Below are 22,247 nucleotides of genomic sequence, written 5' to 3' on the forward strand. Positions count from 1 at the left end.
AATAACCGACAGTGCAAGTATACAATCCTCTCCTATTCCTTTATGGTCGGGAGAATCTATCAGATGAAAACAGAGCTAATCAAGAATACTTTCATTACCATGAATAACAACTCTTATGACTTAGAAACATAGTCTGATTTAAATGATTTCTACATAAAAGAACCATGGTACTGAACCAGTACTTGCCAGTAGGGGCTGATATTACACATCTGAACATTCCTACCCATCTACCTATGTTTGTACTGGCTAACTGTTTAAATTGACGAAGTTCAGAAAATGAAGAAAATATTATTAATCTTGTACAAATCAATCAACAAAACCTGCATGGCTTTTTTGGACATTAAAAAAGATATAACGCAAATCCAGAGACATCTCTAGTATGGTCTGTACCTCCAATCTGCTCTTGATGGTCGCCCACCGCCCATTCCATAACCCCACTGCAGATTAAGATTGCACAACGGTTTATGTTAGTAACCGATCTGATTTGCAAATAAAAAATTCCATCCTTTTGCTTAAAGAGATTAATCAAAACAAAACCAAAACCATAGCTTCCTTTTTTTCAGGTCTGTGACTCACTAATAAGCTTTACATCAATGGAATAATTATGTAACAGCAGATAGGAACCTACTCCATTTTTTGTGAAAACTTTTGCGTTCACTATTTCTTAACTCACAAACATATTATACAGCATTGATACTATAAACCACAACTACAGTCAATATTTCTGTGGAAACCATTATTTGATGAAAATCGTGTATGCATGGAGAGAGATCTTGCATACGTGTGATCACCATCAGGTGAACATATTATAGAATTCATATAAGATATACTCACGTCGTCAAAATCCAGACTTCCATACATCCTGCCATAAGGGCGCATAGGACCACCATATCCACCATATGGTTCTACATTGTTCATCATATAGTTCCCACTTGTACCAGCTTCATCAAGAGGTGTGGCTGTATCTATTGCAACCTGCAGAACAGAGAACAAAACTAAAAAGTTCAAACAGAACTCATGTATTCTTTTCGCATCATTCATCATGTGAGTCTGAAAATTTCGCACTTCAAAGTCGAGATGATGTTTAGGAAAGTATAGGCTTCAAAATATCAAGGTATGTTTTAAGTAGAGTGCTTGCAGATGTTTCAGGGGAAAAAGAATAAGCATGTTTGAGGTTATTGGCTTAGAGATAGCCACATCTTTTCACCTCCTTTTTGTGCAAGGAACAAGTTTGATATGAAGGATCTAAATAAACCAAAGGTTAACAAGCACATTAATGGTCAACTTCCATCTAATACCTGCTGTCCACAGATCTCATGAGATCTTCGTGATACACGATCTGCTACACCGTCTTCCCCGAATGTTACAAAACCAAATCCTCTATGGCCAGTTCTTTTGGGATCCTAAAATGAGCATTAAAACATCTTAGGTTCCAAAATATTTCATGAATACAGCTAACTCAATATATCTAACTATAAATATATGCTAGGTTACCCTGGGAACATAGACATCTAATATACGGCCAAATCTGCCAAAATACTGGCGGAGATCTTCAGCAGTTGCCTCCTGAGGCAGCCTTCCAACAAAAATCTTTTTGCTCAATCCTCGAGCAGATTCCCCTCCTAGTAGAAAACAATAAGATAAAAAACTATTGCATGACTTCTATAAATTGCAGGAAGCTTGTAACTTGTAATAGGACTTACTTCCATAAACGGGCCCTGGATGTGGTGGATTATCATACAAAGTTGGAGCCCCAAGGGCTGCATATCTAGTGGCTGCAGAGATATACGCATTGTATGCACCATATCCACCCTGTGGTGCTGGCATTCTGCCCACTGGTTTAAAGTCATCTTCCTGAAAAAAAAAATTTATAAATCTTGCTTCTTGAATTAACAATGTGACCAACAACTTATTATTATCAACTAAAACTATGAACCAAAACTATGAATATAAAATGGAAACTGATCTATAAGATTAATGATACTAAAAGTAAAGGTTGGTTATGCTGTAACTTGCCTTGGGTGTTGCTCGATCAACAACTACATTGGAACCCCCCAATTCATGAGTATCAGCCATTAAATTTTCCACGGAGTCTGCAATTTAGAGAACAATTATCACTTCAGTAATTTTTTTCATCACAAAATAAATGCACAATGAACCACAAACAAAATATGACACAATCAGCTCTCAGACACTCTATCCTCATTAAGCCAACTCGGTATATTCACAAAATTGAAGACTGATAAAGATTGCTATATCGATATAAAACAGGTTATTTACTATGTGAACAAGCTATAAAGGTTAAGCTACATAAGCAACACAAGCTCTAAGGGGAGGAGAGCTTATGGTAAATTGAAAATGTAAATAGCCTCCATCATGCACAATTTCAACTGCAAGTCAAACAGAAAAGTGAGATGATCTGACCTGCATTTTCAAAGGTAATAAACCCAATTCCTCGATGCATTTTTGAGCCTTGATCCTGAAGCAACAGATAAACCGAAATCATAGGACATCAAGTCCAAACCAACAATACTTGAAAACATAAATGAGTTGTAGAGTACATGTGAATCTTGGTGGTATGTGCATCTGTACAGGTATGGACTATGGATACACATACTTAGAATGACTCGAGTGCATGTGTCCTGAAAAGTACCAAAAGAAAGTATACATAGATAGATAGAGAACCTTCGGCATGTATAAATCTGTTATCTCTCCATATTTCCCAAAATGACTGCAAAAGAGATCCAAAGAAACATCAGTTTGATTCCAGACCATGGCAGAAGAAAATGATTAAATAAGTAAAGAACAAATCAATGAATGACATTAATACCCTCGAAAGTTTGCTTCTGTCACAGATTGTGGGATCCTTGCAACAAATATCCTGGTAACTTTTCTTGCAGGTGCTCTCATCTCTTCCTGCAAACAAAAAATATAAGCACAAAAAATTTTATGCTACTGAAAATAAAATGAAACATACATGAAAATTACAAGTAACCAAGATAAAAAGATTATGAGAGTAGCATTTCAAATATACTAATACAGAGATTTTGAGAACCTTTGGGGTAGCCACTTTAACTTCCAGCATTCTATTACCAAGAAAGTGCTCACTTGATGACACACTCTGTAGCCAAAAAGACGTCAGCAATTAGACATTTTGATATACTGAATGTGGATCTTACCAGAACTGAAAATCCAACTCACCTTGGCATCCTCAGCTGATGCAAACGTTACATATCCAAATCCACGAGATCGGCCAGTTGACCGCTCCTAAAAGTCATAGAACCAAAAGTCATAAGAGACGCTTATAAGGTCCCGACATAGAGTCAAGAATGCAAACACGCATCAAACTAAGATCAAATCAAAACATTATCACAATTGCTCATGGAATTAGTCTATTTCACAATGTACAAAGTTCAACCAAATCTTAATCCACACAAGTATCTAGTTCGGTGGCATAAAAGAAACAAAATTTCATCCTCATTAGTAAACCAAGCCCTAAATAACAAAGCAAGGTACAAAAAGTAACAGTCTTGGACTAAAAGGTTGCTAATTGGCTAACCTTCATTACAATACAATCCTCCAATTCCCCATATTTGCTCATATACTCTCTCAACCCGTCTGTATCAATATCCCATGGAATGCCCAAAACCTGCAACACAATCACAAAATTCAAATGAAGCCAATCCCCCCTGAATTCATCAAATAAAAATCCGCAATCTTTACGAAAATGCAAACACTAACCACAAGCTTGCGGTCCATGGATCTATCAGGTGCAGAGAAACCCTAAAATTGAAAAAAGACAGAGCTTTCGTTGCTCTAACCACTCTCTCTCGCTCTCAAATCTCACACACTCGCTCCCTGCACATAATAAGCACACCTCTTTCTCACACACAGTCATCATCATCATGTACCAAATCAAACTCACCATTCGTTCCTGTTCTAATTGTCTCAGAATTAAAATTGGGGCTATAATCAAACAAGAAAAGGAAATTAGTCTCAGAATTTTACCCGCTCCACTAACCTTGAGGAACCAATTTCTCTGGGGATTTCCAAAACCCTAACCAGACCTGAACCTCTCTCTCTCTATCTCTCTCTCTCCCTCACCCGCGCGCGCTTTCTCTCTCTAAATCTCTAGCTAGCTCGGTCGGACAAGTTCACGCACACAGTTGGGCCGGAGCTTGATGGGTCCTTTGTAATTCGAACCTCGTCCTCTGGATTAGAGAAGGGAATCGGGTGCGGGAAGGACCACCACAGTCTAATTTTACACCCAAAACAGATGACACTATTTTAAAACAATGAGGATGAAATAGCACACGACCCAATTAGAATGCTCATCGCCTACGAGTAAGAATGGACTCAATGGAGTTTAGAGATTGCGAAAGAAACATAATAGTGGAGGAAAAAGCAAAGTCCATCTAAAGTATGGGCTTGTGTATCCAAATACCCTAATCCCCTTGAGTAACCAAGTTTCTTTGTACTCCCATCCTTCTACGTGTGGAATTATGAAGCTTCTTATGAGCTCCCAAACAGCAACTAATTATTGCCTCCTTTGGAGCAAAGTAATTCTTGTTTGGCTCTTCTGTAAGTATCTGTATGCATGAATATATAATAGACACACCAAGTACATATTCCTCATTAAGTAAAATCATTAAACTCAATAATAAGAGATGTATATCAAAGTGCAGAATGAAAAAAATCAATGTCAATATTATTACCTTTTCTTTATACAGGCTGTTATAGTAGAGGCAGGTCCCAAAATGCTTGAACAAAAATGTAGAACTATCAAAGGGTATCCTAGGAACCAAATCGTTACTATAAACGATCCTCTGATACTTGATCTTATGATTTTTCATTTGTTTCTCCATGAATCCTTGAAAGTCCTTATCCCCAACTCGTGGCTGCCCGAACGTATAAACCCCTTGCAATCTTTCCAACAACAAATCTTCCTTATGCAATGCCAAAATTGCTGCAAACAAAATTGCCAGTGCACCACCCAAGCTATGGCCGGTCACTATGAATTTCGTGTTATTGGTGTCTTTCACGAGATCTCGCAATTGATTCCTGAGAGTGTAGTAAGCTAAAGGGTACGGAGCGTCTAGTTATGGTTCTTTGTCAGGAAAACCTTCGGGGGTTAAGCCTAGGGCTTTCATAAACCCACCATGAACTTTCCCAATGCACCTGTAGTCGTACCAGGAAATATCGAGGTCAGTACTCCATGCATCTGCATCAAAGAACTCACTCCATGCATCTGCATCAAAGAACTCGGTACCTCTGAATGCCACAACGATCAATTGATCAACAGGGTCATGGAGCATGAAGGCTTGAGTAGTATGTCTTCCTTGATAATCTGCAACAATATTGCTTGTTATATATAGTTATATACCTCCAATGATTTCAAATCAAATTTTCATTAGAGGAAAAATTAACTCGTACTAACGAAAAATTATGCAACAGTATTAGTACTATATTGTTACTTACAATTATAAAAGTCAAAGAATTTGATTAGTTTCATCTGCACGAAAAATTACAAAAATAAGTATATTACGATCGATAATATGATATGCACTATAATACACACACATAAACACAAACAAATTTAGAGTTAACATTAAAAATTTGGAAAACGAGGGCATCCATCTCACATGTAATTAATGATCGGAACCTTCTTGTTTTGGGTAATCTTTTCAGGACCATTAATTTCCTGTTAGAATGACCAAATTAAAGAATCAACTGCTTTAAACATTGAACTAAATTGCAGGGTGTGGCCGCAGAGGAATGGAGGATGGACGTCCACATTTAATGTTCAAATTTGTGGATTTCAACAGGATACAAACTCATCAATTTATATTGTTTTTCCGCACGAACATCATACATGTATTTTACCTTCCAATGATTTTTTACAGTAGTTTCAATGAAGGCTTGGTTCTCATATGCTATTTTAGCAGCCATTGCAGAGAGTGCTCTTCTATATCTGACATCTAACCGGCTGATGCTACTATCCAACTTCACTCTCTTGTCTGTATGTCCAACAGTGGAAATGAAACTCGCTGAGTCTTTCTCTTTCTTTATGTCACCTGCATGTATAGCAAAGTTTAAACTCAGCTTTAATTAAGTACCATATAGGTCTGAAATTATAGATCAAAAAAATTAAAAACAAAAAGGTGCTTTTGAAACTTTCATTGAGGGCAACAAAATGCAGTCTATGCAGATAGAGAGTTTGTTAATTACCTGTTAAAAGATCAAGAGAGAGCTCAAGCCAGTTTCGCTTACTAGAGGGAAGGTTGAGGAACCACTCAAAAACTAAACCAAAGTTTCTCATGCGTTTGGCAATCCATAACAGAATCATTTGAAGCATGCAGGAGGATGAAAGATATAAGCCATTTACGTTTGAGATTTTCCTCCTCTCCCTTTGGGCACAATATCATAGCATCTTCTCCCTCCGCTATGTAGCCAGCCCACAAGAATTGTACGAGCTTGATCGGACCAGCCTTGTTTGGTTTCAAAACCAAATAATTCTGGGTTTTGAATTCGACAGGAGAAGTCATGGTACACAGAGGAGCAAGGCAAGCAAACCTAGGACAGTAAAAGAAGATTTAGTTTAGGGTGTAGTTTCAAATTAACTCGTGCATGTATTTGTAATAGATTTCTTTTTGGACCCAATCTTGAAGTTCAAGAATATATAAGTATTAAAGTGGTTGGTGTTATCGGCTTTCCATTCTTGGATGCCTTGGTTTGATATTCACACTTGCGTATAATGTTTTGCCACTTCAGTTTTAAATAAAGACCGAGTTGTTTTTGTCAAATAGTGATTTAATCATGTTCCTCGAGCTACTTTGTTTTTCTTGTTTCAGACATGATATATGTATTTCATTCTGATACATGTATTCCTTTAACTGGAAATTCGATGATAATGATCACGATGAATTAATTTTTTTTATTGGATTAAATAAATACAATATGTCTGATATGTCTAATATGGAGCATTGATATTTATCGTGATATATGAATGGACTAGGCATGAAACTTAAACGGTCTTAATTGTTAACATGAGATTACATAATGAGTCTCGCTTGCAGTCTCTGAAATAAATAAATAAATTATATTCATTTATTCTCAATCTTTAATGTTAAAATCACCGGCGGGTGACTGCAACTTTCTTACTTGAAAAATGTTAGATGAATTACCTTTCTTTATCTCATATGCATCTCACGTTATGTGACAACTGAGATGACATTGTCACATCATTTAATGATAAGTTCTGATAGGTTTAGTTTTGTGTTACATCAACTGCCACATAAAGCATGGTGCAAGTGGTACCCAAAAAAGAAGTTCACCTAGCATTACTCTTCTTACGTAGTCAGCAAATGAGTGATCGAGTGAATGAATTGCTCTATATCACTTCTTTGCACTATACATATGGTTTTAATAGTCCAAACACAAATTGGCTGAGAAATACTCCCATTGAACAACTTATTTGTTAGTCAATTCATCATTTCTTCCTTTAAAAAAAAAGTCATCTCTTCCCTATGTAAGTGGAAGGTCGTGAGTTTGACTCACAATATATTAATTGTTACATATGAGTTGATAATGAACATAGACTTCTGACTTCTACCGGAGATAAAGAACCTAAAGGAAGGAATTTTTTTGATGAGCGAACTTAAAAGAAGCATGAGATCATGAGAATGACGAATAAATTATGGGGACATTGTCGAAAAAAATTAAATAAATAAATTATTGAGAATTTGAGATGACTTAAAAGAAGTCTTCAGGAGACAAATCTGACTTTAAGAGAAGACTTGAATAGATTACTTTATAAAAATCTTCCTTTACCTACCACAAGGGAAAAGCAATGGGTTTAGATATCAGTGAACTATCATTTATGGGAACGGATTCTATGCACCGTCAGTGTAAAAACACTGACGTGCGTGAGATCACGCGCCTACTCTTTTTTTTTTTGGATATAATCACGCGCCTACTATTTTAATACTGAAATAATTGCAAGTCAATTTTAGATCCCAGAAGAGCATGGAGCTTCTGCAAGCTGCCGTTCCACACACACACACACACACACACACACACACACACACACACATATATATATATATATATATATATATATAGATAATTATAAACACACACACACATTATATGTCAACGATAATACATATACCATAGGGAGGCTAATCGCTAGGGCTGAGGTGGGCGGGTGAAGCGTATCGGATCAGATAACATGCCCGGCATGTCAGCGTATGACCATGCGAACACCTCCTCTCTGGACTTGAGGAAGGCGATTAACTCTGCTTGAAAGTGTGGGTCCGTTTTGGAGCCAATTTTGACCTCTCTTTCTGGCTTCGTATCGGATATGGTTTATGGGCTTTTACGGGCCGGGCGTAGCGAGCATTTATGGGCCGGGTTTCAAACCCCTAAACCAGGCCCGACCCTCTACCCACCGGGCCGGACCTACATATTGCGGGCTTTTTGACGAGCTGGGCCGGGCTTTTGGCCCTGCGGGCTGGCGGGCCTCCATCGGCCCACTTGATCCGCGGACTTTTTGATGAGGCCTACTTCGAGGTAATTATTTTCGAGTTCGCTAGTTGTTTTTGGACCTTATGGTAGTTGAAGGAATTGCTGAGCTTGTTGCTATGAACATTTTTATGTAGGTTTCGCAACCAAATGGATGGTCATATTAGTGGAGCGTGGCGCGTGCCGTCTCTTTTGGCTTTTTAGTTTAGCCAATAGGTAGAGCTATTTGTTACAAGCTTGTGGGTACAATTTGGTAAGTATACGTGGAAGTTTGGGTTTGATAGGAATTTCTGAAGTTTTGGGAATTCAGGTACGAATTCACATTAATTTGACCATTAGATTGCTTTGATTTTTCATTAGGATATAAAAATAATTAAGTATACGAAATCATTAAAGTTTGGAATTTATTTAAGTGAATTTTCATGTTTCATTAAAGTAGACGATATAAAGTCGATTCCGATGTGATTTCAGAACTCCAAGGAATTTATTTAAGTGAATTTTCGTGTTTCATTTTAGAAATTCGTATTTAACTTCATATCCTTGGATTTGTCGTTTATGAGTAATAATTGTATACAGGACAACGTACCAAGCCATTGCTCGATGAGGAATCCCTACACTTGGCTGTTTTAGCCATATACAGTGAGTGGACCTTTATTTCTTTTCTAAATGAATGTTTTATCTTCCTTATGAGCATGTTGGATTTAGTTTCAATAAATGATTTATGATTGATGCCTTGGTTCGTTTTTCCGATAAGATACTCTGATTTTATAAACTACTTTGGTAAATTTCCATGCTCGGAGTTGAAATTGTGGATTTAATCATGATATATGATTTTTTTGATAAATACTTTGGATTTAATTCTAGTCATGACTTGCGCTTTTGAATAATTGTTTCCAAGGAGCATTCCAAAATTTAATTTGCGCTTATTATTATGGTTTATGATAGATTTCAATGAATTCTTTTTCTGACATGATTTTCTTTGGTAATTAGTGAATTTCGTTAAATCTTGCTATTATGTTATCGTTGATGAAGTTCTATGAGATATTGGTAAACGCATTGGCTTGATTTATGTTTCTTTGAGTATGATTTGATCTTGAGCTTTCCGGTTACGATTGGGGATCAGACTTGTTTTACACTGCGATTTATGGATTTATGTGAGATTTATGGGGAAGTGTTTTATGATGGTTTTTAGATTGTTTTTCTTCACCATACCTGGGTTGTATTATTTCACTGCTAGCTAGTTAATTTCTCCTCCTCCTTCGTGGTGAGATGAATAGCCTACCTTTGTGGCAGACTCACCGCAGCCTTGTATCTGTTCTGCCTTAGTGGCGAGACAATACCAAGTGATCAGTAGAGTTGAGTATTTAGCCTGAGAGGCTCTTTATTGTGTGGTGACTTTTCTTCCCCTCGTTTCACTTTTCTATTTAACCAGCGGGGCTAGTCCAATTTTACGAGATTTCAGTTTCAAAGAAAAGTTTTATAAATGTTTACATGCATCGACTATTTAAAGAATAAAGTGAGAAAATATTAAAATTTCCTTTTAGTTTCAGTTAATGCAAATATTTATTTCTTTGTCCACTCACGCTAACGTTTTTCAAATACTTTTCTCTGGACATTTTGGTTTCAAATGTCCAATTTGCAGACTAGACTAGTTGAGGTTGGGCGCATGGGCATAGCTAGCTAGGGTCGAGGAGGGTCATTTTGACTTTAGCTTTTCTCTTATAGATATCTTATATTTTTTTCTTAACATGTTTGTAAACTTCTTGTTGACCCCTCTAACTCTTCCCTATTTCTTTCGCGTTTTTGAGTAACCTATATATGCTATAGATTTAAGTTACACTTGTAAGGAAATTAAGATTATTCTTCTTTTTGTTTCTTTCTTTATTGAGTATAAATTTTTCACTTAAATGTAAATGTTTCACTTAAAAGTTGAAACTTTATTTTTGACTCCTTTTATTATAAATTCTGGCTATGTCACTGGTCGGGCGTACTTGAAATCGAGGCATAGTTGTCGATACCGCCTCTGCATTGTAGAAATTATTTATCTTGATTCTTTATTCTTGTATACCTTAAGAATTACCAACCACTGGTGTAAATTGTAAATTTGAGATGATTAAGAGTTATATTGTTTTGGATTAAATTCAGTTTAGTCCCTCAAACTTTAGGCCAAACATCAGTTTGGTCCCTCATCTTTTTTTTTAATCAAACTCATCCCTGATCTCTCAAATTGCATCAACCTCGTCCAAAATTTGAATCTGGCGCCAAATATGACGTCATCCGATGAGCTGGAGCCGACAAGAAGGTCCCACATTTCTGATTTTGAACCCACAAGAAGGGCAAAATGGACATTTCATATTTAATCTAATTTCTATTTTTTTTTTCTTATTTTCTCTCTCTTCTCTCTCTTGCTCTCTCTCACTCACATCTGAAACCTCCTCTCTCTCTCTCTCTCTCTCTCTCATATTCCTAGCCACCATGAATCTCTGCTCTCAAGCTCCCACTACCCATCACCTCAACCAAACTCCACCACCCTCTCAAAACCGGAGCAACAGTGATACTCCCAGCTTCTCCCTAATGTTGGCGTCGTGCTCGTCCATGAACTTACCGAGCGGCGAGTAGTAGATCTTGTCGAGGGCCACCATGAGGAGGAGGAGGAACTGGATGCCCTGAATCGGCAGGGTCAGGTTGAAGTTGAAGAGCGTCGCCTTCTCGATCTCGGCGGCGAGGGATGGCGGGGCCAGGGTGAGGGAGGTGGCGGCAACTAGGGAGAGGAATTTGAGGGATTGGAGGAGGTGGAAAGCATCCAGACAAGGAAAAACGGGTTGATCCGGGATCCGAATTGGAGAGAGATCCAAATGACGGATTCGAATCTGGAGCTACAAGAATCGGGGTGGGAGGAGCTGAGGAGAGAGGCCCACAAGATCGAAGGAGATCTTAATGTCAAGCTTTCTTCTTATGCTAAACTCGAAACTCGGTTCACACAAGGAGGAGGTTCATTTTTGTCTCTTTTTTTATGTAATTTGTTGGGGATGGTGGTGACGGCGGCGGTGGCGTCGTCGGAGATGAGGGGGTTGGAGAGACAAACGTCGTCGTTTTGGGAGATGGGGGTTTGGTGGCAGTAGCTGAAGCGCCACGATTGGGAGTGGGAGGGGCGGGTGTAGAGGAGAGAGACGAAGAGGAGTAGGAGGAGGGCGGAGATCACAGTGCAGGTGTTCACGCCATAATGCCGGGAACGGATGCTTCACAGCATTTCGAGGTGGGTTTTGGGTTGCTCGAATCGGGTTTCATCGGAAGTGAAGAGAGTGAGAGAGAGCGAGAGAGAGGAGAGAAAAATAAGAGAAAAAAAAAATTAGAAATTAGTTTAAATATGAAATGTCCATTTTGCCCTTCTTGTGGGTTCAAAATCAGAAATGTGGGACCTCTTTGTCGGCTCCAACTCAGCGGATGACATCACATTTGGCGCCAGATTCAAATTTTGGACGAAGTTGATGCAATTTGAGAGATCAGGGATGAGTTTGATTAAAAAAAAAGATGAGGGACCAAACTGATGTTTGGCCTAAAGTTTGAGGGACTAAACTGAATTTAATCCTATTGTTTTAAATCTGGTTGTGAATTGTGAAGAACATGTCGGTTGCAGGAGTTGAGGATGGATTGTGTTATTGAGAAGTGTTAGATTGTTTCCAGAGGTTGGGCAGTCCATTGTTATGAGTGATTTTGCCAAATTTTTTAGTAAAGTTTCTTCTAAAGTAATCCTCGCAGGGGCAGCTTGATTGGATTTCAGGATGAAATCCAGGCGGGTTCTGTCAACAATTACCACCACTTGCAATGAAATCAGCTAAGAAAAGAAACTTCATAACCTTGACCAATACATCTTCAGTGGTACCAACGCCGGTCATGAGATTCTAATGGCCTGAGGCGAAGAAATAAAATGTGGCCTTGCTCACACATACACGAACGCGCTGGCGCACACACACACACACAACGCCAAAAGAAGTACAAAATCCTGTGAAGAATTAATAACAAAACAAATATATATGAATTTTTTATTAGTAAATAAATTTCTGAAATACAAAAATAGTTAAACACTAGCATAAATGCCCGCGCGTTGCTGCGGGTTTTTGAATAAAATCTGAAAGTTTAGGAGGATAGAGCATCTCGTTAAGAACTAACATACATCATGTTTTACTGAAATTTAGTGTTCAAATACAGATTTACAGTTGCTGTCGAAACAGCTTGCCAAAAATAACCTGTTCTACTTATAGGCTAACTTAGTTACAACAAATGCCTAATCTGGTTGCCAAAAATAAGTGATGATGTCTATCAGCATATATGCATGCTGAGATGTTGTTAGCCTAGGGATGACCAATAGTGGAGGTTGTCCAAAAAGTTGCTTTCTCCGGTTCTATTTACACAAAAAGTGTTGTGACACTTGGTCCATTTTTTCTTTGCTGATGATTTCTGTTGATGATGTTGCTGATTCAATACTGGCTTCTCTGTCACTGTGGAAGTAAGAAATTATAAAAAAGATAGTAAAAGTCAGTAATTATAAAAGATGCAAGCTTCTTATCTCAAATAATTAACAATAGTCAGAAGCAATAGATATGTCTGATACTGGAATTGTAAGTTCCCTTAAACCACAATAAATTCAAATTTCAATCAACAATTTATTCAAAACAAATCATCAACACCACGAAGTGAAAATGGATGAACCCAAACAATTGCAGAAGCTAGCTGAATGCATGAAAACACAAAGCCATCAACGCCACGAAAGTTAAAACCAAAAACCCTGCTCTAGAGAATGCTAATGCCACTTCTTCAATTTTTCTATCTCAAGTGTCTTGTTATCTTTTATTCTCTGATTTTCAAATGCATCTGCCTGCTCCTGGAACAATCTTTTTTCGGTCTGGAACAATCTATGGTACAACTTCTTTGATAAAGCCATATTATCTCAACAGGCTAGGACCACAATGCAACAATATATACTAACCTTCTTTTTTCATGCTTCTTGTTTGGCATCCAAGAACTATTGAGGGACACTACTGGCATTGTTTTACGCACTGAGAAGAAGCGTCCAAAGTTCTCTTGTATACGTCACCGTGGTTTTCTAAATAAATCCATTCAGTGAATTTTTTTCCATTCACTTCCTGCAAATTGAAAAAAAAAAAAAACAAAAAAAAATGCCATGCATGAACGTATATATTGACAACAAAACACAAATACACAAATGCATGGCCTTCATACACTGAAATGGGACCTTGATTCAAAATTAAGGGCAGAGGGTCCAAAGGATATACTCAGTAAAGGAAAAATTAAAAGAGCCATACTCAGTGTTGGGGAGGGGGGAGGGACACAATAGAAAGAGCAAAAATGATCTCAAGCGTACGGGTAAATCTAATGTTGTAAATGCTGCTGTTACTTGCACGAAGTCAGCGAACTAAAGCAACTATAAACTAATGCAAACACGCAATTCCAATTCTATATGGACTTAACCACATTATCCTAAATATGTTATACGCCGAACCATACCAAATTTGAATATGAGTAACCCAGTAAACAGAAGAAAATAAACATGAGTAATCAGGTCTGATAAGTCATATTTGAAATAAGCAAAAGCTGGGAACTTGCTTTAGAGGAAAACTTAAAACTGGGTCACAATTCACATAACAAATCAGACTACTTGGAATTGGAAAGCTTCATGAACTTGGAGTGGTTCTTGAACATAAATGGACCGTGATCCATGCTTTATCAGCGTTTGGCTTTTTATGGATATTAAATCCCAAATAGGCTAAGAGATTGATAAACATAAATAAAATATATTAGAAACCATGCTAGATTAGCATGCCATGAAACCTATAAAAGCTAGTGACTGCATACTGTAGAGAATACCTGGGAGGATCAGTTGACTGAATTCCCGTACAAATCGACAATCATGCAATGCTTCTCACTTCAATAATAGTGATTGAGGAAAAGTTCTAAATGGTAAATAGTAAAAATCAAAAATCCATCAATTCAATTGAAATTTTTATCGATCTAACTGCAATAAATTTATCTATGAGTGAAGAACAAAATTACTTACCAAAAGAGTGATTTTTTGGTCTGAAGATATCCGGAATGTAATCTGTGTTGGAATTACATAATTTTCTTCAGGAAGAACCTAGAATCAGGAAAAAAAATCCACCCCTGAAAAATTAAGATAACAAACACATGTTTGAAGCCCCAATCGCTAATTCAAAGGTCAAAGTAAACATAAAAAACAATAACCCACTTATTGATTAAGCAAGGCCAAAATTAATCACCTGATGCCTGTAATTCCAGTATCCATTGGAGCAAGCAATCAAAATGTCCCACCGTACCACATGAAAAAAGAAGAAGCTTGAGCTATGAAGATCACTCAAGAAAGTTTGTCCTGCACTAAATTCCCAGAAAAAAAAAAAAAAAAAAAAAAAGCTGTCAAGAAAAAAATCAACCCAAATAAATTAGTGACAGCTATGAAGATCACTCAAGAATATTATGTAGTATAAATTTATCACAGGGTTATTGTTTTTTATATCAGGTGATTAATTTTGGCCTTGCTTAGTCAGATACCATGTTAGATTGACTACTTTCTTACATGATATTATACTTACCTTCTCAAGCCTGTAAAATTCCGTTCTGCCAATTGAATAGGGAAAGTATAATATCATGTAAGAAGGTAAGACACTACTTATATAAGCTCCATCAATTAGCTCAAAAGATATTCTTTTCCTCCTACCTTGGTTGTGTATTACAAATTTGAGGTAGAACAGAACACTGCTTTACTTTATAAACCATAGAATGCAACTCACACTCTTGAATTGTAAACAAAAAATCTACAAAATAAATGAATCTATATATAAAGTAGAAGTAATGAAAGCAATGTATGAGCTGAAAAAGTACCTTGATTGGCAGATCCAAGCCTTTCCTTTTCTTCAGACCTTGCAGACCAGTTTTACAACAGATAAATCAGTTGCAGCAACAATAATAATAGAAGGTGAAACCTGCATACAAAAGCAATCACAGTTTAACATTCAAAACACAGATCAAAATCATAAATCCCTAAACATGATCTGAGAGCGTTCAGATTTGAGAGAGAGACAGAGCCAGAGACAGAGAGAGAGTGAAGAGAGAGAGTGTTGAATAAATCTATATAAACATGCAGATCTTGCTTTACTAACATTACCCAAATTTAGAGCATAGATCTTGCTTACTAACATTACCAATAATTCTCTATGTTAGTTCCAAACGTAATTCTCTATCCCTAATCAATAACAGACCCATATCAATTTTTCAACAAAAAAAAATCAAAAATCAAAAAATCTCACCCAAGGTCGTATTCTCTGTAAAGCCTCCAACAAATATATTTCTCCACAAAAAAAAGAATGATGCAACCTAAACGATTACCCCACAAATCAATCGAATTATTTACAAACCAAATCATACAATACGATCATTCATAAGTAAGTTGGAGGGATCCAACATGCAGAATCAAAGCCAATAGTTTAGTCCAGAATCAATAGCTTACCCATCCCTTAGTCTTTAGCTGTGAATTTCTCTTCCATTTCTTCCAAAATCACCCTCCACCTTCTCGCCCAAATCAACCACACACCCAAGAATTTATCACAAAAAGACCAAATCAGACACAAACCCAACACTCTCTCACAAAAACCCAACAAATAAGTGCTTAACCGAACAGAAATGCACATAACAACGACATGCAGAACCCAACACCCAACAACTGCATACCTCTAGATGCGAAGAGCCCAGCCAAAAACGAAGAGAAAAAGAGAGAGAGAAGATCGCGTCAATAACCCAACACCTTTTTGACCTAACAAAAACAAAACAAACACCGATTACGACAGGTAGAAAACTGAGAAAAAACATTAACCCATTGAAGCAAATCATATGCACCTGAGCTTCCACCAAACCCGAAATCGCCAACAAAACAAAATCGCCAAAGAAAGTACTCTTCTGCTTTCCTCAATCTAATTCCAAACTTCGTCTTCCCTCTCGTTGCTAACAACAAACCCATAAACTCCTGCATCACCGAAACCCCAAATCAGTCACATGCAAGGAACAAACAAACACTAAATCGAAGGAAAACATACACGATCACAACATGCAGAACTTATTCTCTGTAACTCTCTCCCAAGAACACAGAGCTGAGGCAAAAACGAAGAGAAAAAAAAAAACACGTTTTATAGCCAAGTCAAACTGGAAACCGCAATTAAGCCAACAGATGAAGGGCAAAACGGTCCTTTCATAGTATCAGCTCGGCTCGAGCCGGTACTGTTCATAAGCCGATGAACAGTTAACTGAGAATTAGAAGTTTATAAATAATTAATATATAGAATTTTTGGTCAAAATTTTTATATAGAGAAGGAAATGAATTAGTTTTTTTTTTTTTTTGAAAGGGGTTTGGAACCCAGCCTAACTGGGAGGCTTAGCCCCACACGGAAATGAATTAGTTATTGATATGAAAAAGGAAAATAAAATGAATTAGTTGTCTGTTTTTATATGGAAAAGGAAAAGGAATAGTTTTTTCCTTAAAAGAAGCAAGAAACGGGAAAAGGAGAAGGAAAAAAACTAAATAGATGGGATACAAGGCTCGAACCTTGGTTGGTTCTAACACAAACCAACAACTCTATCGCTGGAGCAACATGTTCCCCCTATTTTTGGTGGCAAACAGAATATATACACTTTACATAACATAACATATATACAGAATTAAAGCACCGAGGCCCTCTGGAAACTGGTGGCCTGAGACGGTTGCCTCAGGCGGTAGCCCTCAGGACCGGCCCTGAGTGGTACCACGAAGAAAGGGTTGACAAATTAATACATGTATATCAAGCATAGAAAAACTATTATGTCGTCAACCAAACCCAAATCATACAATTCCTGTGTCATGCTCAAACTTGTAAGCTTGATACATCTTCATGGGATGATGTGTGTTTTGGTAGGAGGAAGACGTCCGAGGACCCCAACCTGGTCGCATTCACATAATCTTGAGTGCTATGAGCTGGAATCCCAGGAAATACCAAGCCAATTATCCTGAAAATTCTGAGAAAAATCCCTTCTTTATAATCTGGCCCCTTTGTTTTTGCAATGGTGAAGCTTCTAATTAGCTCGAAAAATGCATTTATTATCATTGGTATTGCCCCCAATGGGGAGAAGTAGTTCTTATTAGGTTCCTGGTCCACAACCTGCGAAGAATATTTTTGTCAGGAATTAAACATATTTTGTTTTCAAATTGTAAATATAAATCTGGATGCATGGTTAGTGTACTTAATTACCTTCACTTCATAGTGCCTATTATAATAGAGGCATGTCCCAAAGTGCTTGAACATCAAGGCTTTGTCATCATAAGGCAACCTAGGAACCATATCATTACCATAAACAAATCTAAAATACTGAAAGTTATGCTCTTGCAACTGTTTCTCCATGAACTCACCAAACTTTTCATCTCCTACCCTCGGTTGCCCAAATGTATATACCCCTTGCAATCTCTCCAATAACCATGTCTCATTGTGGAGAGCCAAAACTGATGGAAACAAAATTGCTAAAGCCCCTCCCAAACTATGCCCTGTCAATATGTATCTAGCTTGATCATTTTGGCTCAAAAGCTTGTTTAGCATGTCCCTAATTGCATAGTAAGCCAAGTCAGGATGACCATCTTCTTGTTTGGTTTCCTTAGGCCAACCAACATTCTTTTGTAAACCTAGAGCTTTCATAAAGCCGCCATGAATTTTTCCGACCCCTGAAAGCTCATACCAAGAGATGTCAAAGTCGGAGCACCATGCATCTGCATCAAACGGTTCGGTTCCCCTAAAGGCCACAACAACGGTGTCATGGTCAGAAGACTTATCCCGAAGCATAAAGGCTTGTGTTGTGGCTTTTTGTTGATAATCTGTGAAAACCAACAAAATTATTATTGAAAGTGAAATTAAGTACATTTTTCTCCAAAATCTGGCTTGTTATTAATTTTGTTGGGTTAAGGTTAGGGCTGTCACTTAGTCGGTTCCAGTCGGTTATAAGTTTTACCAACTTCAAAACCAAAGCTTTTGGTTTCAAAATGAAGCTACCAATTACCAACCAAAATTTTCGGTCTTTAATCATATTTACCAAATTCGGCATTTCGGTTTTTTGTATTACTAACTTTACAACAAGTATTTCTTTGTAATATAAATTATAATGAACAATACTAGATTATTTAATTTGATAAGTTGTTGAAAACTTTGTATTCATCTACTTATCTGATTATAGCTCTCTTTATTTACATATGACATCAAGTTTTAGTTATTTTCAATAAAATTAGTCATTTAACGATCTTTTACCATATTACTTTTAATACATGTACTATTAATCTAGTATTAGTAATAATGTTAATATTATTATGAAAATAATTTGTTTACATTTCTTAATATACATGTACGTGTATTGAAAACTAGAGTATATATAGCTAATATTTAGATAATCGGTACATTCGGTATTTACCAAAACCAAAGTAATATTCGATTTCGGTTTAATCAGTTTTGATTACCAAAAAGTCGGTTTACCAAATCTAAAATATCGGTTGGTATTCGGTCAGTTCGTTAATTACCAAACTAATTAAATGGCAAATTTAATTAGATTAAGAGTATATATGTTGTCGGTGGGCTATGACCTATTGGTAAGTTATAATTCCAACAAGGTCATGAGTTCGATTCTTATTGACATATGTAAGGGAGGGATGGGCTAAGGGTTTTTTTTTTTTGGTTAAAGATTAAGAGTATATATGTTTAATTTTATAGTATGATACACCTTATCTCAAGAAAGAAAAACTCTCTCTCTCTCTCTCTCTCTCTCTCTCTCTCTCTGGGAGGCATCCACTCCAGATTTCCCTTTTGCTTCTATTTGTTTCGGTTTTCTTTTTAGTTTTCTCTCTTTCGTTTTATCCATGCCCACCGTCTCAAGTGGTTTTGCTAGATTTACTTGACAGATTGTTTGATAACATAAAAATGACAAAAGTTTAAGATCAATTTAAAAAGAATATCTCAAGTTACTTCCTTACCATTCCAGAAGTCGAAAGATCCCAAGAACTCCATCTGCTTGTAAGATCAATAGATTTGGTATTAAAATTAGTTAATTCAATATCAAGTACTTGACAATTAATATGTAAGAACTACTGCTAATTTGTCCCTTCAAAAAAAAAAAAAAAAAAAAAAAAAGAACTACTGCTAATTTGTTAAGCGTATATACCTTCCAATGATCCCTAACAGTAGTTTCAATGTAGGCATTATTCTCATAGGATGCTTTAGAAGCCATCATAGAGAGAGCTGCATGGTACTTGGCATCATCACATTTAATGGTGCTATCCAACTCCACCCTCTTGTCAAAATTTCCTATAAATGACAGGAATGTTGCTGATGTCTTATCTGGCTTTACCACCACCCCTAATCCAGAAGAACAAAAATTCATAAACAATTAGCATCTTTGTAATTTTCGTAGTTCTTTTCTTAAATCTAGCTTTGTTCTTAGTGACAATGAAGCTCTGAGACTTTGAGTCACAAATTCTCATAATACAATCACGAAAAAAAAAAAAAAAAAAACATAAGAGCTCTCCCAATTAATAATACATATCATTTTTTGCCTGTATCGAAAAAAACACAAGTTACATGTACGTTTTTGTTGTTGAACACACATCAAGGAGGGCCCTGCTGTCTGAGAATAAGGCATCATTATCACCGACCGTTGAAATCCCTGCCTACCTCTGTGTGGCTATGGATTTTCGGAACAACGAAAGGCTTTTATAAGTCATGAGTCATGACCCACTACCTAGGATGGAAATTATTGAAGGTTTCATACTTTCTTGTTTTTATTTTAATTATAATTTTTTGGCCAACTGCAGTATTTATACAAAATCGATCGAAGGACTGAAAAAGCCAAGATTCAAATCACCTCCTCAATTCTAACTCGAGAAAATAAATAGTTTGCAAATTATAGACAATCTATAATTGTGTCTTTTGTTTTTTGGCATTTTTACTTTGAGCAGTCTGATTTGAGCGAGTTGTATTATGAGGGATTCGAAAATTCCTCTAATTTAACCGAATGAGGTCGTTAATATTATTAATAAAACATGATTCAATTTCTCTCAAAACAAAACAAAAAAGTGCGGTTATAAAAGATTTTAGTAAAAGTTACTACATCTTTCAAATCTTCAATACATGTATGTTTTTTTTATTATTATAATTAATTTTTTCCTCCTTATTAAAATAATTCTTTTTCCTCTCAATCGAGTAACGTATGAATTTCACATTGCCATACAGGCTACTAGAGAGCTCTACTTAATTATTTCTTCTTCCCTTTTTCCAGAAAAAGAACAAGTAATTTAAGTTCTCTTATCTCTCTCTTGCATGATCGACTCGAGCATACCTACATGCTTAAACAGGAACGACATAGATCAATTTAAGCACAAGGAGGCAGAGACTAACCTCGGAAGAAATTGATCACGAGCACAAAAACATTGCGGTTGACGGATACAAGGTTCAAACACATTTCGATCCCAGATCCGACAACTGAGAGTGGCTTTGACACAAGTTGCAGAAACTTTTGAGCCAAGATGGAAACAAATATGAGCCATCGGCGCCTGAAGCTGATCTCATCAGTGACAGTCCCCTCCGGGCAATCTACAAATTTCTTTTCCTCTAACTTGCTGGAGAACAAAATGTGATACAGACCAAACAATCCAACTTCTTCTGGCTTCAACAGCATAAAACTGCTGGAAAATCCCTTGTCGCAGGCCATGGCTTATGTGGATTTGGATCTAAAATGGTGGATATATAATCTATGTTACTGTTTAAGGAACCTTAAAGCTTTTATTAGGTTGGTAGTGGTTGGCTCATTAGTACTGTCAACCGATGAGAAATGTTTGCATTAGAACAAAACTGTGATGAGCAATGGGTAATTATGAACTTTTTCAATTTTATTTTAGTTTATGGGAAGGATAATATTGTCTTGTTGCTGAGCCTCAAATCCGTCAAATAACGAGACCTTAAAGCTTTGCTTTCTGTTTTCGCATGCGTTTTGATGAGATTTATTGTATAGTGCTTCGATTGATTGAAAATGGGCCCTTGTGCTTCAGGTTGGTTCAATTATCTTTCGTCCTTTCATCATTATGCATAGAAAAGGACTATTTCCATTTCGTACTGTGCTGAATGTATGGTCTAGGTAAGCAAGACAGATATGCTTGTTGGAACGTAATTAAATGGAAAATCTTTTGATTTCCCGAGTAAAAAAAAAAAAGAAGGAATTGTATGCTGTTTTTTTTTTTGTTTGTTTGTCAAATCTCTCAATTAAGCTACAATGCCATCATTGCCATGCCAGATAATTGGTGTGTGGGGGGTTTATATAAAGCAGTACTGTTACTGATCGAAGTATCTTTTTCTCTTGGAGCATGCCATGATTATAGAATATATAGAGGATAGGGAAAGGATATTTACATCTATGTGATTCTCAAACGTTTAGGTAAGAGGGAGGCTTCCCTATACTATTAGGGTCGGGGCAAACCTACGACCTCAATCCAACAGGACTTACAAAACTTGCCAGTGTCTCAGCCCAGTCTATTGATATAGAATTATGCAATAGGACATTTTCTAGATTGCCTATCAAATGAGAGATTGTTGGTAGCGGGGATCGAACTTGTGTGGGTTTACACCTCAAGTCCACCCTTG

The 22,247-nt window shown here is 36.8% G+C and overlaps 3 protein-coding genes and 1 pseudogene across 16 annotated transcripts; all 4 read right to left on the reverse strand.

The window, feature by feature from the left end:
* Window positions 1-76: 76 nt before the first annotated feature.
* Window positions 77-4,172, reverse strand: LOC133720662 (uncharacterized). Of its 3 annotated transcripts, none has more exons than XM_062147080.1 (14): window positions 4,022-4,172; window positions 3,742-3,858; window positions 3,560-3,649; window positions 3,202-3,267; window positions 3,056-3,121; window positions 2,831-2,916; window positions 2,686-2,731; window positions 2,425-2,479; window positions 2,017-2,093; window positions 1,704-1,854; window positions 1,495-1,622; window positions 1,299-1,403; window positions 835-975; window positions 77-437 (listed from the first exon to the last, which is right to left on the reverse strand). In XM_062147080.1, exons 2-14 carry the CDS (start codon window positions 3,757-3,759, stop codon window positions 375-377), a joined length of 1,092 nt encoding a protein of 363 aa, XP_062003064.1. In that variant the 5' UTR covers window positions 3,760-3,858; window positions 4,022-4,172; the 3' UTR covers window positions 77-374. The 3 variants fall into 3 exon arrangements, with proteins under 3 accessions (XP_062003064.1, XP_062003080.1, XP_062003072.1); XM_062147096.1 differs by having other exon boundaries at window positions 3,742-3,879; window positions 4,022-4,167; XM_062147088.1 differs by having other exon boundaries at window positions 4,009-4,151.
* Window positions 4,173-4,366: 194 nt separating this feature from the next.
* On the reverse strand, window positions 4,367-5,315 carry LOC133712350 (triacylglycerol lipase OBL1-like; annotated as a pseudogene).
* A 389-nt stretch (window positions 5,316-5,704) lies between these two features.
* Window positions 5,705-6,574, reverse strand: LOC133720681 (triacylglycerol lipase OBL1-like). The gene is made up of 2 exons (XM_062147107.1): window positions 6,229-6,574; window positions 5,705-6,074 (listed from the first exon to the last, which is right to left on the reverse strand). The coding sequence occupies exons 1-2, from the start codon at window positions 6,353-6,355 to the stop codon at window positions 5,797-5,799; spliced, it is 405 nt and encodes a 134-aa protein (XP_062003091.1). The 5' UTR covers window positions 6,356-6,574; the 3' UTR covers window positions 5,705-5,796.
* A 6,408-nt stretch (window positions 6,575-12,982) lies between these two features.
* Window positions 12,983-21,562, reverse strand: LOC133720692 (triacylglycerol lipase OBL1-like). Of its 12 annotated transcripts, none has more exons than XM_062147186.1 (15): window positions 21,009-21,562; window positions 19,777-19,970; window positions 19,589-19,622; window positions 17,832-18,445; window positions 17,153-17,741; window positions 16,450-16,576; window positions 16,285-16,366; window positions 16,064-16,122; window positions 15,864-15,930; window positions 15,439-15,476; window positions 14,820-14,934; window positions 14,600-14,703; window positions 14,410-14,495; window positions 13,511-13,667; window positions 12,983-13,022 (listed from the first exon to the last, which is right to left on the reverse strand). In XM_062147186.1, exons 1-5 carry the CDS (start codon window positions 21,319-21,321, stop codon window positions 17,448-17,450), a joined length of 1,449 nt encoding a protein of 482 aa, XP_062003170.1. In that variant the 5' UTR covers window positions 21,322-21,562; the 3' UTR covers window positions 12,983-13,022; window positions 13,511-13,667; window positions 14,410-14,495; window positions 14,600-14,703; window positions 14,820-14,934; window positions 15,439-15,476; window positions 15,864-15,930; window positions 16,064-16,122; window positions 16,285-16,366; window positions 16,450-16,576; window positions 17,153-17,447. The 12 variants fall into 12 exon arrangements, with proteins under 12 accessions (XP_062003170.1, XP_062003178.1, XP_062003120.1 ...); XM_062147194.1 differs by having other exon boundaries at window positions 14,820-14,929; window positions 15,439-15,539; XM_062147136.1 differs by having other exon boundaries at window positions 15,439-15,539.
* Window positions 21,563-22,247: the final 685 nt, after the last annotated feature.

This window comes from Rosa rugosa, chromosome 1, assembly GCF_958449725.1.
Source record: "Rosa rugosa chromosome 1, drRosRugo1.1, whole genome shotgun sequence".
Taxonomy (NCBI): Eukaryota; Viridiplantae; Streptophyta; class Magnoliopsida; order Rosales; family Rosaceae; genus Rosa; species Rosa rugosa.

What these genes read in the sequence shown, in the direction of transcription:
- LOC133720681 (XM_062147107.1), bottom strand. Translation starts at nt 6,355, where the DNA reads ATGCTTCAAATGATTCTGTTATGGATTGCCAAACGCATGAGAAACTTT. An exon ending in CTCTCTTGATCTTTTAACAG is followed by an intron (nt 6,075 to 6,228) that starts GTAATTAACAAA and finishes CTATACATGCAG; the next exon opens with GTGACATAAAGAAAGAGAAA.
- LOC133720662 (XM_062147080.1), bottom strand. An exon ending in TTAAAGTGGCTACCCCAAAG is followed by an intron (nt 2,917 to 3,055) that starts GTTCTCAAAATC and finishes TTTTGTTTGCAG; the next exon opens with GAAGAGATGAGAGCACCTGC. An exon ending in ATGAGATCTGTGGACAGCAG is followed by an intron (nt 976 to 1,298) that starts GTATTAGATGGA and finishes TCTGTTCTGCAG; the next exon opens with GTTGCAATAGATACAGCCAC.
- LOC133720692 (XM_062147128.1), bottom strand. Translation starts at nt 21,321, where the DNA reads ATGGCCTGCGACAAGGGATTTTCCAGCAGTTTTATGCTGTTGAAGCCA. An exon ending in ATCTTTCGACTTCTGGAATG is followed by an intron (nt 18,446 to 19,588) that starts GTAAGGAAGTAA and finishes TGGTTTTCACAG; the next exon opens with ATTATCAACAAAAAGCCACA. An exon ending in ATAGGCACTATGAAGTGAAG is followed by an intron (nt 17,742 to 17,831) that starts GTAATTAAGTAC and finishes TATTCTTCGCAG; the next exon opens with GTTGTGGACCAGGAACCTAA.